General features: G+C 40.1%; 1 protein-coding gene across 1 annotated transcript in view; it reads right to left on the bottom strand.

Annotated features, from left to right (window-relative positions):
- Positions 1-1,104: 1,104 nt before the first annotated feature.
- Positions 1,105-17,414, bottom strand: part of LOC127570643 (neutral alpha-glucosidase C-like) — a 95,193-nt gene continuing 78,883 nt past the window's right edge. Inside the window, exons 19-24 of the mRNA XM_052016394.1 lie at positions 12,864-12,940; positions 12,150-12,224; positions 9,893-10,006; positions 7,850-7,962; positions 4,556-4,656; positions 1,105-3,023 (exon numbers count right to left, since the gene is read on the bottom strand). Coding sequence (XP_051872354.1) covers positions 2,911-3,023; positions 4,556-4,656; positions 7,850-7,962; positions 9,893-10,006; positions 12,150-12,224; positions 12,864-12,940 — 593 coding nt within the window. The 3' untranslated portion in view covers positions 1,105-2,910. The remainder of the gene's footprint in view (positions 3,024-4,555; positions 4,657-7,849; positions 7,963-9,892; positions 10,007-12,149; positions 12,225-12,863; positions 12,941-17,414) is intronic.

Here is a 17,414-nt window from a genome sequence, read left to right as displayed (position 1 = left end):
AAGTGCCTTTATACATATTAAAGCACTATATAAATGCAAGCTGTTGTTACATTTCCTCAGTGTGGATGTATAGTAAATGTCTGAACTCAGGGCCAGAAACATGATATTAATGTGGCATGGTACTTGTGGACAGAGGTAGCTGTGTGAGTTAGTTAGTGCTACCTCCTTGCACTGCCAGTTATGTGTTTGGGTAGGGAAGGAGATTTTCGTGGGTTGGAAAAGCTGAATGTCAGCTTTAATATTAGCTACTATGGGACCAGGAAAGGTATTGAGTGGGTAAGGCCTGGATGGAGGGAGGTTCAAATGGGAAGGAGGTGGGTCCCATGGAAGAGATGAATTCAGAGAAGATTGGAGAGGTAATGAACTGATGGGAATTTGAATTTCCCTACATAAAGCTGGATAAAGTTGGAAGGGACGAAATGGAAGATGCAGCCTCACAGTCTAAGGAAGACAGAATGGATATAGCCACTCATGATACAAAAATTGAGGGCTTTCCTACAATATTTCTTCAGGATAGTCAGAGATGAGCAGCAAATTGCCCATCTTTCATGCAAATTCAAATTTCTGACATAAGGTTTTCGAAGTGCTAAGCAGGTGATAAAAATGAAGAGAAATTGAGAAAATTGTTCATCTCAAAATGAAACAGGTATTACACAGGTAAAAACAAAGGTAGAGTCATAGAGATACAGCACAGAAACAGGCTCTTCGGCCCACTGGGTCAATGCCAACCATCAACCACCCATTTACACTACACCTACATTAATCCCATTTCTTTTATTCTCCCCACATTCTCTAACCACTCCTCCAGATTCTACCACCTACCCATGTTTCAAGAAATTCCCTGACATACCTCTCCTAACCCAAGTTTTGCTCTGCATCAAAGACATTCACAGAAGAGTCCTTGGAAATGGGAATTTTCTTCAAAGTAAATGCAATGAATTTATGTTTATTTTTCCTTTTAGTTGACAACTTCTGGAAATTATGTATAAAACTCAACAGGCAAATAACATCTTAGCCATAATAAACCAACAGTTTATTATTCCTCAACATTCCTTCAGAGAACTCTACAAGGAGTGAGCAAAGACAAATAAGAATCTGGGCAGATATATCAATGTACATTTTGAGACTTGTGTAGGAACATTTGTTTTTAACATCCTTAATTTGCTCTGTTGCAGAGATAGACTTCCACTCATGTGCCATTGCTTGCAAAAGTGAATATCATTGAGAACATTCCAAATAATTTAACACAGTTGCTTTCAATATGCCCTGAACATATTTGATGAGATGCTAACAATTACTTAGAAAGTATTCGTAGGATAAATATGAATTGAGTTGAATCAACGTTTAATGTTCTCAGAACTGAAAACACCATTTGTTAATGTGAACTAAAAACCATTCCAATTCCAACACTAATCCCAGAAACACTCTCCTGAACAATTCCACTATCCCCTAACAACTCTCTACTGCTCATGTTTCATCATTTTTTAAACCATTCTCAGGCTTTACATTAAATTTCCATCATTTTAAACTTGCTCTGATTCAGAAATTACTTCCTTATAAAAAAAAGTCAAGCCTGAAGTATTAAATGTAACTCAAAAGCATGGCCACATGTTCCAGTCAGTGGGTATGCACTCTTCAACAGAACCTTCTCAGGTTTGGTGGAATGCACTTCCAACTTTCAGCTATTTGCCCTTCTGTGAAAAGTGAATGAACATAAGCGAATAGGATCTCTCCCAACATTACCCCTTGTGAGGGCTAAAATGGATTCATATTGGGATCTCATGCAGCTCAATACAGGTGTAGGGTCAGAAGTGAAAGTTTTAGGTTGCAAGATGGAGCAAGATGTAGTGCACATTCTATTATATGCATTGAAGGTGGTTCTCGAGAATCACCAAAACTGGTCAACTCAAGCACTGTGAAAATGCTCCATCTTTAGAAAATTGTAACAGAAATAGAAGAGTCGATTGAGTAAATGTCAATACAAGAAGTGCTCAAAGTTCAATTGCAGTAGCTGCATAGTCAAATAGATTTTTACTTAACCTCTGGTGATGATCTTGCAAACTTGTATCTTCAAAGGATAGACAAGCACTGAAGGCCATTCAAAAGATTGATTGGGGCTTATTCCTGAGATTAGAGGGTTGCCTAATTACATGCAGCTAAAGAGGTAGGATCCATATTCTTTGGATTTAGAAAATAATTGTACTGAAACATAAAAGATCCTAAGTGGGCATTACGGGGTAGACGTTGAGATGGTGGGAGAGTGTCAAACAAGGGGATACAGTTACAAGGGAGCAGTCAATTAAAACTGTGGTGTGTAGGAATTTCTTTTCACAGTGGCTGCTTGAGGTTAGATCATTGGTATTTAAAGAGAAAGTAGACAAAATTTTTTTTAAGATCATAAATTGAGGACTATGTAGAACCGAGGAAAGGAGATAAAACCTGAGACAAATCAGTTATTATCATATTGAATGGTGGAGCAGGCTTGAGGTGCTTGGTGCCTACTACTGCTCCTATTTTCTGGTCTTTATGTGTTTACAGGACAGATGCCTGATGCTGTGAAGAAGGCCTGTGACACATCCAGGTCAGCTGGGTGCTACATAGTACAGTAGTTATACTTCGGCACAACCTGTTACATATCGCAACAACAATAATAACCTCTGTCCAAGTAACATGCTCAGCACTTAAGAAGATAATACAGTAGATGACTACAAGTTTGGTCAAAGGCGCAGGTTTTAAAGGAACATATCAGAAAGTGGTTTCAAGAGGCAATTCCCAGGTTGACTCAATAAAGGAAATATTCAACAGAAAATAATGTTGATGTAGTGGGAAAACCTTGATATGATCTTAAAAATACGTGCATGTGAACAGCACTGTTTCAATTGCATACTTAGAGAGCTGAATGCCCACCCATCAGTATTTAAGCTTCAGGGTCCAGTCACACCCTACATTAAGTTGTAGACTTCCAATGATTAATAGGCACTTTTCCAAATCGTAGTCGAATTGTACTGGAACCTCCTGCATATCTGAAGGAGGAAATGAACAAAATTATTATTAACATCAAAAATGACAAAGTGGCAAGAATCAAGATGCTTCACAAATACTAAAGATGCTTCACAAAAGCAAATTCCACAAAATCTGACACCAAACTACATAAAGAGATAATTGGAACAGATGAAAAAATGTTGCATCACAATAATCAGGATTTTAGGACATATGCAAGGCAAGAAGAGCAATAGAGAGGTAGAGAGATTTAGTTATAGTGTTGTAAAGCTTAGAGCCTTGGTAGTAGTGGACAAGCTGACAATGGTGGACAAATTCCCATGAGGCTATTCAAGAGGATGGAATTGGAAGTATTCAGATATCTTAATGGGCTGGATTAGTATACAGTTGAAACATCACTTAACCAAGAGCTAACATAGGCCAGTGAGCAGAGCAATGATGAATGAATGAGATGGTGCAAGTAAGGAACTTGGGCAACCGAGGTATGGTTGACTTCATGGAGAGTGTAATGGGGCTGTAGTAGAAAGTTCTGGGATAATTAAGTGTACAGACAATAAAGACACAATAGACAGCAAGAGCTGGAGATGTATGGGGAAGGAATTCCAAAGCTTAGGATTTGGACAGCTGAATTCAAGACTGCTGGTGGCTGAGTATTTAAAACTTGTTTTTTATTCATCTAGATTCCAGCACCTGCAGTCCTTTGTTTCTCTAGGATACAGCCAGTCATGTTTTGGATATACTGAAGTTCACAGAGGATTTGAGCTAACCAAGAGGGCCATGAATTACCAACTCTTGAGATAATGAAAGGAAAGGTGAGACTTTCAGTATCAGTTACATTAAACCAGGGTCAGGGAAGGCAGACATTAAAGAGATGTGAGTAGCCAGTCTTCATGATAGAGCAGTTATGCAGTTGGAAGCTCCTGGGGCTCAAGTAGTTTGCCAAGCTTGTGAGCAACAATAGTTTGCATTTATACAGTAAAAATTCCCAAGGCACCTAACAGTGGCATTATCAAAGTCTGGCAGAAAGACACATGCAAGCTGTTTAGGCCTGGTTCTGGGTCAGACAGCAGGTGGTTTAAGAGCATATCTCATAGCAAATTATGAGAGTCACTCCCTTTCATCTTTGAAACTTTTCTTACAAAATTAAAACAAAATTTTACATGTAGCAGCCCAGAGATAAATATTTGGATTATTCAACTTCCCTGATCGCAGCAGTAAGAGTACTGCTTGGCCAAGAACAGAAAGAGGCTGGCGAATTAGTACATTATTTCTCATTTTCTCTCTTTCCCTTTAGCCTCACTGAGATAGTAAGTGAGCAATAAGTGTCCAATTAACTTTAAACCTCATGAGTTACCCCATCTATGTGCTACTGTTCCACCCTCTCAATGAATGGCCAGTCAAATATTACTGGGCCTTCTGAGTATGCCAGAATTCTTTATTACTTACTTTCAATTGTTGCAGTCTCATTTTTTTGTTATTTTGTTGCTGGAAAACTAATAGGTTTACAAACCCTCAGCTGAATACAATTCTACTATAAAATGTCAGCATGTTTTACCTGGACACTGTGTTGTCACACAATAAGGTTGTGCAGCTCCCACTATGTGGATCTTTTCCACCAGACATTCAGTGCAATACTGTCCTCTCTGATCAGCACATCTGGATACAAGGGGAACACATACACAGGTCAGCCTTTATAAAGATAGTGCGCATGTTAACATAAATGATAAACGTTGAATTCAGAGAGGCTATGAGTTGGTTATATACATTCATCTGCTTTCCTTATTAACAAAGGTGGGATTATGCAACTAATACATTCAAACTAGACCTTCTGGATTCAACTGCTGGTCCATGCTGAACCAATTGATTTCAGCTGCAGCCAGTTTAGGGCCTTGGTGCTCCTGGCTTGAGAATAGCAAAGTAAACCAAGGTTTTCAGCTCCCCAGCACTTAGCTGCCAGGAAATCCATGTTTGGATGCTGGGCCTTTGCTGTCATTCCTGTAAACAATTGATGCTTTGCCTCTTTCATGAATCATCGCATTTGGTCTGGATCCCAGAGAACAGCCTGTGTCCACCGAGAGATATTCCAGAACAAAGCATGGGAAGGAAATTGACACAACAAAGGAAATGTGAAGTCCTATCCTTCTGTGGACAGATTGGACTGAATATCAATGTGCAGTTTGCCAATAGTTCACCTCTCATTACCATCTGTGAATAATCTACTGTGATAAAGTTCTCTGTTAAAAAACATCAGACACTCCAAAAATCTCCATGTGAAGGATAATTAAACCTGCTTGCCTGCTGTCACTGATTCTTCACAGGATGATGTGAATATGCCCTAATCACCTTATCAAGACCTTGAAAAACTTTACATGTTTTAACCTTCTCTGCTCAAGTGGAGATACATTTAGTATCTCAAAACTCTCTTCATGAGAATAGTTTCTCATTCATGGTAACATTGTTATGCATCAATGCTCTTAAAGCTTCGTTCTGTGGTGGGCATTCCTCTCTCCCACCCTCTGGTCCCAATCCTTTCAGCTCTCAGTCTCTCTCTATCACTCCTCAAACCTGCCATCCATTCCCCAGTCTTACCCTCCTTTCCTGACTATAAGCCTTGTCACCAGTCAAATCACTTCCCTAATGGCCTCCCAACATCAGTCCACTGACACCCCTTGGTTCCCCTGTCTTTTGTTACCTTCTTGCCCAGCCACACACTTCACATGACTCGGTGCACTTGTTCCTTCCCACTCAAGATTTCCATTTATGGGCTTCCCCAAGTGTGTCTGACTCTCTGCAGTAGTCTTTGCAGGACAGGGATAGGGTGAAAGGAAAAGAGGGTGGTTGCTGCAGGAAGGCTGTGGTGAGAAATATTCAAAGCAGGTTTTCCCAGGCAGTAGCTTCAATGCACAGGAAGTTCATGGCCCAGCTGGAAGAATCCTAGACAACCTGGGAGAGCAGGCAATCTTAAAGTGTAATCTGGGCTAAAGAGCCTCTCACCATTTCCCATCGACTGCCAAATGGTTTTGATCAGGTTACTGGGACTTTGAGGTCCTGCTGTTGATATAAGATGAACTTCCCAAATATTCTTAGGAGCCAACACCTTAAGAAGGCAATTCCTGTAGGGAAACTAAAATCACCATCATTACTTTCTAGATAGGCTGCAAAATCCACACCTTTAGCATTGATTCTGCTCTTCAAGAACTTACTTCTCTCATCACCAAGATTACTCACTTCCACCACTGCAATCCTCCAATTGTTACTCTGTCACTAGAAGCCTGGGCATGGCTTCTTTCAGCACGGTAACCATACACTCCTCAGCAGACAACTAATCTGAGTGAGATGGCAAGGTATACCAAGACAACCAACCCCTTGTAGCCTTCATCTGGCATTGCACCAAGAAGTCAGCTCTTGTCATCTGCCTGCTTTACTGTTGAGGTTTTAAAATAAAATGGCTGTCTGTTATCTTCCCATTGAACTTGATGACCCATCAGGAATGTCGCGCTGGAGATAGGGTTGCACTAAGATTCAATGGTGCAGTGCAATCCCTCTACAACATCAAGGTTATGACCCATGGGTAAAACCAGCACTAGATCCTTTATGCTTTCAAAACCTCCCATTTAGAGATTTCCTTGCTATATTTGGATACCTTCCACAAAGGCCAAAGATTACAAAACAAGGAGCATCCAGTCCAATGCTTATATATGATCAAAGTCAAAGTCAAGTTTGTTCTCATATGCACAAGTACATGTATGCACAGGTGCAATGAAAAACTTACTTGCAGCAGCATCACAGGCACATAGCATCAGATACACAACATTTACAAGGAAAACATACATTAACAACAGAAATTATACAAAATTATATGAGAAAGAACACAATTAGAACAAAATAAATAAAATACATTGTAGTGCAAAGTAGTCATAGTGTTGCTATACTGAGGTAGTGATTAGGGTTGTGCTGGTTGGTTCAAGAACTGAATGGTTGAATGTTCTTGAACTAGATGGTGTGGGACTTCAGGCTTCTGTACCTCCTGCCTGATGGTAGTTGTGAGAAGATGGCATGGTCTGGATGGTGGTGATCTTTGATGATGGATGTTGCCTTCTTGAGGCAATGCCTTATGTAGATACTACCGATGGTGTGCAGGGATGTGCCAGTGATGTATTGGGCTGAGTCCACTACTCTTTCCAGCTTCTTACATTTGTATTCAACTACTTGTGTGTCTCCTTTAGATCATAAAAACTTCAGCTACTTTGGCCTTGTGCTCAACCCAACTTCTTCTGAAACTTCCCAACTTCCAGCACAAATTTAAATAAAAATTTTCAAACATAAATTTCTCGTATTAATATTTGTGCTCTCTTAACTCCTCCACAACAGCTTATTGCCTGGGATCTACAAAGTTCCTTGGGATATTTTCCAAAACTTCAGAACTATAAACTGAAAACCAATAAACTGCAGCTGCAACAAATCCAAAATAAATGTTAAATCATAATCTCTGAACTATAAACTTTAAAACTAGAATGTTAAATTGTTGCTTTTGAACTCATTTTGAAGATTTGTTCTCTCATTAAGTCTCTTCTTAGGAAAGGCCATTATTAAGGCTACAGTATAGAAAAGATTCGTATAGCAAGCCGTCTTAGCTAGATTCAAAGAAAGACTTATGTGGTAAAGTCTCCAGGTGAAAAGTGTTCTCATAGCAGCACACTTCCTTAATAAGGATTGACTACTGAGATATTCGCCCTCTGGAGACTTCATTATGAATATCAAAGCCTTTTATCCAGCAATTCCCCACATGTAAATGCCCCTCCAAATAAACTCAGACCTTAGCCCTGAATGAGTAACAGATGATACTCACACAGCTGAAAATATGTTGTCCTTGAAGATGAATTTCCGGAGCAAGAACTGGTTCTTACTCTGATAGTCAAATGAATGTCCATCATCAATGAATAACTTCCCTGTGGCTGTGTTCTAAAACAGGAATATGGGCTATCTTAGTCTCAAAGGTGATAAAACCAATAATCAATCAATAATACAGCATATTTAGGGGAATAGGACATAGATTATTTCTTTCCACTTATATAAACTCTTAAATGCAGTTTGGCAGAATGGGCTGGGATGGAATTACAGCCAGATGATTTTCAGGCTTGGGTGTTACACCAGAATGCCCATCTGGAGCCCCAACCCCATTCCAAATCACTGATATCAATTTGGTCTTAACTGTAAAGTGCTTCAGACCTCCCATTACAGCACAGGGTGAAATGCCAATATTACCACTATTCAGTGCCTGAACTGATAGCCTCCCCTCTGTGTTTAGAAGCCAAGCCAACTGCTCCACCCAGTCGAGCATGGTGAAGCATAACCATAACTGGAGAAGAGACTGATAAATAAAACTCTGCATAGACCACAGTAGAAGGATGAAATCTTCTGATCAAAAATTGACAGAGGAGGTAATAGTGCAATGGTATTATCACTGGATTAATAATCTAGGTACCCAGGGCAAAGTCCTGGGGACCTGGGTTTGAATCCCACCATGGTAGATGGTGATAAATTCAAATTCTGGAATTGAAAGGTCTAATGATGACCACGCATACCATTGTCGATTGTTGTAAAGACTCATCTGGTTCACCCATGTCCTGTAGGGGAGGAAATCTTACCTGGTCCAGCCTTACCTCCGTCCTGACCTAGTCTGGCCTCCAGGTGACTCCAGATCCACAGCAATGTGGTTGACTCTTAACTCCTCTCCGAAATGGTCTAGCAAGCCATTCAGTTGTAATAAACCACTAGAAAGTTGTAACCCTAACAGCTTTGTGAGTATACCCACACCTCAAGCAGTGCAGCCATTCAAGAAGGCAGCTCACCACCACCTTCTCAAGGGCAACTAAGGATGGGCAATTAAATGGTGGATCAGCCTGAGAAGACCACATCCCTTAAATTAATATTAAAAAAAGTGGCTCATGTCTGATCTCTAATTTGCCAGAGTGGGATTATCTGCAGTTATGATTCTCCAGTTTTCCGTAAGTGGGTCCATTATATGTGAATTTATTGGGCAATACAAAATTGGATACATGACAATTACAGTGAGTTATGAGATAACAGATATATCAGAGGTTACTCCCTTGGATCTTCTCCTAGCTGAACATTAAAACTTAGGTGAGAACACATTGACATGATGTACCCAGGAGTGGTTTTTGAAGCTACAACAGCCCAATCACAGTGGCGGTAAAGAGGTGCAGCAGGTAGTGCCGCTACATAGCTCCAGAGGCCCAGGTGCAGTCCTGACCTCTGGTACTGCCTGTGTGGAGTGTGCACGCTCTCCTTGTGACAGTGTGGGTTTTCCCCAGGTACTCTGGTTTCCTCACACATCCCAAAGACAAACAGTCTACTGTAAACTACCTTGACTGCAGGAGAACCAGGTTGGAGTTGATAGGTATGTGAGAAAGTTACTGTGAAATGAGTGGGCATTTGGAATTGATGGGTTTGCTCTGAGAGCTGGCATTACCTTGCTGGCCCGAATGACCTCCTTTTATGATGCAAGGAATATGAGAAACATAAACATAGCTTCCTGCAATGCAAGCTGCAGGGAGAACAATCATCAAGAGTAAGTGCAAGATGTGAGTGAATTGCCTTTCGTCAAAGAGAGTGCGAGTTGCCACTATCCGCCACCAACATTGTTGGATCAGGGACTGAATGGACTGCCTCTGGCTTTGAATATCTGAACATCTACGTCAAATACCAATGTGATATTTACAGTTTTTACAGCAGCCATTATTCCACTCTGAGCACTCACATCAATCAGAGCAGAGCTCTGGCAACCCAGATTCAATTTATTTGCATAGTTCAGCACGCTGACAGCAATGTCACTGGTAGTACAATTTAATTGAACAGAAACATCCATTACCTCAGAACTCAGTGCAACATGGAGGAAATAGGACACTGTCTCCATACTCTTTGTGGACATTTGTACTGATGTTTTCCTGGGGATGATGGTGCCACCGCGTTGGTAAACAGGTATCTGCAAAGGCACAGTTTCTGTCAGAAATTTTGTTTAAGGCTTATGGCGGAAGGAAAACTTACTTAGCTGGATCTGCAGAGTTTCGGCCTGGCGAAACCACAGAAGTCTCACTACATAAAACACGCAGTTCCTTTTTAGAAGAAAATGGATCATTAGAACTATGGAGGCGTAGGTGCTATTGGGGAGGGAGTTCCAGGATTTAGACTCGGTGACACTGAAGAAATGGCAATACATGAAATAAGAAAATAATGTCTCACTAACTTGATGGAGCTCTGAAAAAAATAACAGCAAGAGAATGATGAAGGTGTTGCAGAAAGTCTACAAATGGATTTTTAACAGGCTTTTGATAAAAATTAAAACCAAACCCAACATCATCATGGCTGATCCAAACTGAACTGAGCCCAAGTACTTCAAAATGTTTCCACTCATCATCAGTATAACCATCTCAAACATGCTATTAAGTGCTTGAGGGTGAAACATTAATTATTGATCAAGAAAAGAGGACACATGCAGTAATACTGAGCAAGTCACCCTGACCTGAATAAAGTGGCAAGATGGCATTGCCTGAGTCAAACCAGAATGTTTTATGAGAGTATACCCTGACTAAACCTGAACCCAGCACATATAGTTGGGTCCCATCAGGATCAGATCACTTGGCCAGGCTTCACATTGGGAAAAATGACATGCATTGAAGTGATGATGGTAACTTGGGCAAGTAATTAGCTGATGACTTAATGGAGTGGAGGATGCAGTGGGATTTGCAAAATAAAAATCTGTATTCAGCCCCATTGCTTATTTTACTACTTGTAATCATCTAGAAGGGTATAGGGAATTAATTTTGAAGTCTGCAGTAGATATAAAACTTAACAAAGTAGCAGACTTCTGAAGATGGTAGGGTCAGTGGTGGAATAGCCAGTGCATGGCAAGTATAATTGTAATGTGGATTGGAGTGAAGTGACACTCATCAGGAGGAACAATATAGAAACAAAGTATCATCTAAATAACTCCATCTTGAGGACTGGATTCCAAGAATGCAGATTCACAAATCACCCTGATCTGAATAACATTGAGAGAACTATTGGATATTGAACTTTGTAAATCAGGGCACTGAATACAAAAGCAAAGAAGTCATGCAAAATCTTTACAAGTCCCTGGTTGCATTTTAGCTGGAGTAGTGTTTATTCTGCATATGATAATTTAGGGTGGCCAATCCTTGAAGAAGGTTTGAGGAAATTGGGGAGACTGGGACTATTATCCTTAGTGTGGAAAAAATTACAGGGAAATCCACTAGAGATATCAAAAATGATCAGTAGTTATGGTGGAATATGGAAGAAAATCCCCTCTGACCAGTGGGTTGATAACCAGAGGTAATGAATTTAAAATAATTGGAAAGGAATGCAAAGGAATGGGAAGATCTTTTCCAAGACAGATCATTAAGACCATTAAGATCAAATATGCACAATCAGACAGGGTGGTGAAATCAGCTTGGAGAAAGCTTTTGAATGACAACTGGACATGCATTTGGAAAGAACAAATTTGTAGTAGGGGGTGAAGTTTGGGCAAGGGACTAAATTAGGTGGATGTTTCAAAGAACCAATACAGGCATAGCAGACTGAATGACCACATTCTGTGTGGTGAAATTCTCTGATATACTACTATTATTTCTCAGAATGCACTAAGTGTAATATACGTACCAGTACTAGCTCACTGTGTACTAGATGTAGATATATGTTCTGGCATCAGTTCATTGTGGACCATAAATATTCAGAAAAACACACATCGTAAATATTATCATGTATAGGGACATGTAACACTAATCCTAGTCAATGCAAAACTTCCCTCATTATAGGCAACTGTTATCTGTATTGACATCTGCTGGGCCAGGCGTGATCTTGTCTGAGTAAACTATCCAAATATGCCTGAACAAAGTTCCTTATTCGCGACTCCGCTGGCATTACATATTCATTCCTGGTGAGACCTCTCTATCTGACAGGTTATAATCTATAAAAGCACGCCTCCCCATGTAACAAAAGTTTCTCCTGACAATGATAGTTAACTTCCATGCTGAGTTATCTTCTCTTTGCTGAAATAAAGTTGAAAAGGGCTCCACTAGAGTAAAGCCTGAAACTACTTTGATACTTACATTGTCAAGGGTTACAGATACACACAGAATCTGATCACCATTAAACCGCTGTAATGTTCCAAGATGGTACCACACCTTAAATAAACAAAAACTATGGTTAAAATAACTTTGTCATCATTAGTGGTAAAGTGTGTAATTTCAAATAGAACAAAATGAGCAGGTTTGATTACACGGCAGCTTTAGCACAACAGAATGCCTCAAATATGCAACTAGAATATGCAACTAGAACGAGCTGGGAAGAGAGGAGAGAGGAGGGAGAGCAGGTGGGCATTACAGGAGGTGTGGGGCAAGAGGGTAGGGTCAAAACCAGCAGAGGAGAGAGATGGAATGGGAGGGGGGGTGGGGGCACAGGAGAGAATGGAAAGGTCAGGAGAAGAATATGTTGGAAGATCAGGATTAGTGATTAAAGAGGCAAATGAGATGGGAAAGATGAAGTTGAAGGTTTAGACGAGGGGAGTGAAGATGAGGTTGAAAAGGTAGATTTCAGCAGTGAATGAAAATATGGTTGAAAAGGGAGGCTGAACTGAGTGGAAGAACAAGAGGAGGTGAGTAAATATGATAGTGAAGAGATAGATGAAGTTTTCAGCGGCGTTTTGGAGGTAGAAATAAAACAAAGAAGTGCTGGCAATACCCAGTAGGTCAGGCATTGTCGCTGCACACAGAAACAGTTAACGTCTCAGGTCAATCATCTTCATCAGACAGACATCAACTCACCTCTCCTTTTCCAGGAAGTAGCACACTAACTTCTGTTGCCCCTGCTTCAGTCACAGGATGTACCAGCAAAGCTTCTCCTGCAGATTTGAAGGAAAATTAACAAAGTCATATTGATGAATTTAACAGACTGAGGTACTTATGCTGTGTTTTCATGCTTTCCCATTCCCAGGTGGAGTCCCTCCACTCCCATCTCATTAAGAGACAGAAGATTCCAATTCATCTCTATCAGGAGGAAGAGACCTCTCTTCATACCCATTAAGAGGAAGAGACCCCTCTTTGTCCCTATGACAGGGAGGATATTCTCCTCATTCCCATCAGAATCCCTATCACTCATCCCCATCAGTGGGTGCAGACCATCCCACCCCAACCAGCTCCACCCCATCAGAGGGAGGGCTTTTCCTGGACTTACCGCAGTGAATGCTTCAGTAAATCAACATTCTCAATTACACCTGCTCCCCTCTGTCATTGAGTGAAGCTCTCAAAAATTCTCTCTTTAATGAATTTGAAGGAAAGTTTAAAGTTAGAGAACAAGCAGTTGTATTTCTTGATTAAAGTGCAGTTGTATTTCTTGATTAAAGTGCATAGTGGCATTTTAAGCTGAAAAGCAGAGAGTGTCTATCAACAACCTGCCTTAACTCTAGGTTTTGAACATGCGATATTTTCATTCTATACTCAGCCCTCACACACCATCTCTGAATGAGATTTCTCTTTGACATTAACTCCCTGCCAGTAATTTTGTTTAGGAAGCAGGTAAACATTATCCAGCACAACTCTATGTGGAGCATTTATAATCAGCTGAAAGGAGACTTGTTTTTCGAACTGATTAGTCAGATTTTGTTTTTGCACAAATCCCAGAGATAAAAGGATGGTTAGCAAATGGCTAACCTCATGTACTAACCATCATCAAGGCAGCAATATTATTCAGGGCTGCCTATATCTTACTCCTACTGACACCATCATTGCTCTTCAAAGTCCTACCAGACAGTCACTGCCAATTTAGGCATAAATTCAAGCTCCAGTATTATGGTATTAATTACTCTAAACATATCCACCCATCACTCCAGTCCTCAATTACCTAGTCCTTGATAACCGCGCCCCCCCCCCACCCCCCACCTCACCAGCCCCTGTGGAGTGACATTAAAGCAAATCCACAATTGCAATTATCTCCAAGGCTTTGCCCTAAAGTTACTTCAGGACTTTTTTCTAGCTTTTTCTGCCTCTCCCTTGCTTATAGTTTGATCTCCTCAACTACCTTTTTCCTTCACTCAGTCAGCTGTATTGACCCCACTTTCTGAAATTTTCCACCAAAAACATTCCTTTTCTAATCTACATTAAACCCCTTCTCGAACCCTATGCTTCCTAATATTCTTCCTGGGACTTCTCCTAAACAACATGTTTTATGACTGCTTAATTCCTTATCCCAATGATGCAGGTACTGTTAGTTCATTCTGCGATACCTGTGAACACAAATCTGAACACCATCTTATACAGAATCCCACTTCCTCTTTCCACAGCACTGTAAATTCCTCTTTTACAAGTACGTTTAATTCCTTTCTCGAAGTTTTTTTACCTTTACCACCCATTCCAGACCATAAAGACATATTGTAAATCATGTTCATTCATCCACTGAATTTTCTGACAATCATTGTAAGCTTGTATCTTCTGTTTAGAGTTTCCTGCCACTGGGAACAGTTTCACCCAATTAAAACCTATTAATTGTACCATACTAATGTTTAACAGCTTCTCATTATTAAAACCTATTAATGTGCTTCAGTAATAATTTATAAAGTTTCTCCCCATTTAAATCTATTAATAGTGTCTCAGTGATAATTAATTAACATTTTCTCCCCATTAAAATCTATTCATAGTGCCTAAATAATAATTGTTTCTCCCTAATAAAACCAATTAATAGTGGCTTACTAATAATTAATTCTCTTTCCATTAAAACATATTAATAAGCTGTTCATTAATGATTAGTTAACAATTTCTACCCTTTAGTTTTGAACATCTCTACAGCTCTTTTGTTCCATATTCTATAACCTCCTTGACCTTACACAGGAACATTACAACAGGATTAGACCCTTGAGATATTCAGGTAGATTATGGCTGGTTTGTATCTTGACTCATTCAGTGTAGCTTGTAACCCTTAATACCCTTGCCTATCAAAAAGCTATCAATCCCAATCTTCATTAAAACCAACAGTCTTCGCAGTTCCAGTTTTCTGCTACCCTTTGTGTGAGGAACTGCTTCCTGATATCAATCTGAATTCCAGAGGTGTGGTGAGAGGTCTACCCTTGACCAAGTGTGACATCCAGGTATCCTGGAAGAACTTAAGTCAATGGACATCAAAGGGAAAACATTCCAGTGGTTGGAGTCATACTGTACACAAAGGAGGATGATTGTTGGAGGTCAATCACCCCAGTCCCACCACTGCAGGGCAGTATCCTAGGTCCAACCAACTTTGGCTGCTACATCAATGACCTTCCTTCCAACACGTTAGAAGTGGGGATGTTTGCTGATGACTGCACAATAAATATTGTGGCTACAAGAGCAGGTCAGAGGCTGGGTATCCTACAGTGTGTGACTCACCTCCTGACACCCTAAAGCCATTCCACCATCTACCAGACACAGAAAAGAGCTTGACGAAATACTCTGCACTTGCCCAGATGAGTGCAACTCCAACAGTTCTCAAGAAGCTCAACACCACCTAGCACAAAGCTGTAAATGCATTGCAATTACTCACCCAGGTTACTCCAACAGCACCTTCCAAATCCACAATCTTTACCACCAAAAAAGGACGAGCAACAGGTGCGTGGGAGCACTGCCACCTGCAGGTTCCCCTCCAAGTTGCACACCATCCTGACTTGGAAATATATTGCTGGTCCTTCATCAGTGCTGTGTCTAAATTCTGGAATTCCTTACTCAATAGTACTGTGGGAGTACCTTCACAAGGAGGATGCAAGGGTTCTAGAAGGCAGATCACCAGTACCTTCTCAAGGTCAATTAGGAATAATCATATTCACCTTACATCATGGGGAAATATGTTTCTCTTGAGCTCAGCCGAGTCTATGCTGCAGTACCCTTTTCAAGGCTAAGAGGAAGAAATTTGTCTTCATAATTTAACCCTTTTAGTGTTTCTATATTTCTAGAAAATCTCTACTGTACCCCTTGAGAAAATAATATAACCTTCATATGAACTGAACTCTAGACTTGGCTGACTACTGTTTCGACCACAGCTCTCGAGTTAAGAGACATTTCATAAAACTTTATAATTGCTTTTGTACCTGACTTCTGGCGTTTAGTAATTTCTTAAACCCCTAAGTCTTGAACCCTTACACCTTTGCTCATTCCCAGCTTCTTACCATATAGCAAATAAACTACCATCTTTTTAAAGTCAAAACTCCATCTGCTGAGGTTCTACCCACTGATTTCTATCAATGTGGTATTGTAACTTTCTGCTCACAATTACACTATCACCAGCAAATTTGGACACATTTCTATCTGTTGTTTATATATATTGTCAAGGTTGCAGCCCCAGAAGAACACCACCAGTCACATCTTCATTAAAGAGTTTATTCCCATTTTCCCAATCATCTGCTAACAAATTCCCTGTCCAAGCTAATTATCACTATTCACAATAAATTTCAAAACCAAACTTTAGCTGTTTTCCTTGATAGCCCTCAAAAGCTTTTACTTGCACTACTTGTTCAAGATGTTATTACTTCATTCCTTTGCTACACTTTGCATGTCACACACTCCACGAGTTTGCTTTTAGTTGAATACTCCCACCTCCCCTGTTGACACCAAGGTTAGTTGGTTCCACAAGATAAAGCCCTTTCACTTTAGGGCTATGTACAATACTTGTATTCTACCAATACATTTTTATCCATTTTAAGTCCCACACAGATTCTGTGGTAAACTTCTACCAAAGTCAACGTTATCCAAAATTTAGAACTATGATTTATGATTCTTCTTCCTCTTAAACATAAATTCAAATGCAATCAATATTAAGTTCACTGTTAGTTATTGAATAATATTGGCTCATTACTCGTTGATAAATTTAGCATGTCCAACATACTAACTTTAACAGTAACTAGTGAGCCAGAATTTCTGCAGGTAGCACAATGGCACTGCAGATAGTGCTGCTCCTTTACAGCTTCAATGACCCATGTTTAATCCTGAAATGCAGTAACACCCGTGTGGAGTTTGCAAATTCACTCTGTGACTGTGTAATTTTTTTCCCAGGTATTCCAGTTTCCTCCCATATCCCAAAAACATGTGGATGGATAGGTTAATTGGCTACTGTAAATTCCCTCTATGATGCAGATGGGTGGTAAAAAGATGGGAGGGAGTTGAAGGTGGAATAAAAGGAATACAAAACCTGATTTAGTGTAAACAGGTGCTTAATGATCAGTACAGACAGTGGGCTGAAGGGCTTGTTTCTATGATTATGACTGTAATTATTAGATGTAACTAAACATATTGTTCCAGAAATCATTCCCAACACTCGAGAAAATTGCTGCCTTTGCAACTCAATGGGTTCTGTTCTTG

This window comes from Pristis pectinata, chromosome 1 (genome assembly GCF_009764475.1).
Source record: "Pristis pectinata isolate sPriPec2 chromosome 1, sPriPec2.1.pri, whole genome shotgun sequence".
Lineage (NCBI taxonomy): Eukaryota > Metazoa > Chordata > Chondrichthyes > Rhinopristiformes > Pristidae > Pristis > Pristis pectinata.
The sequence above is the reverse complement of the archived record's forward strand: the minus strand, read 5'-3'. Positions and strand labels throughout refer to the sequence as shown.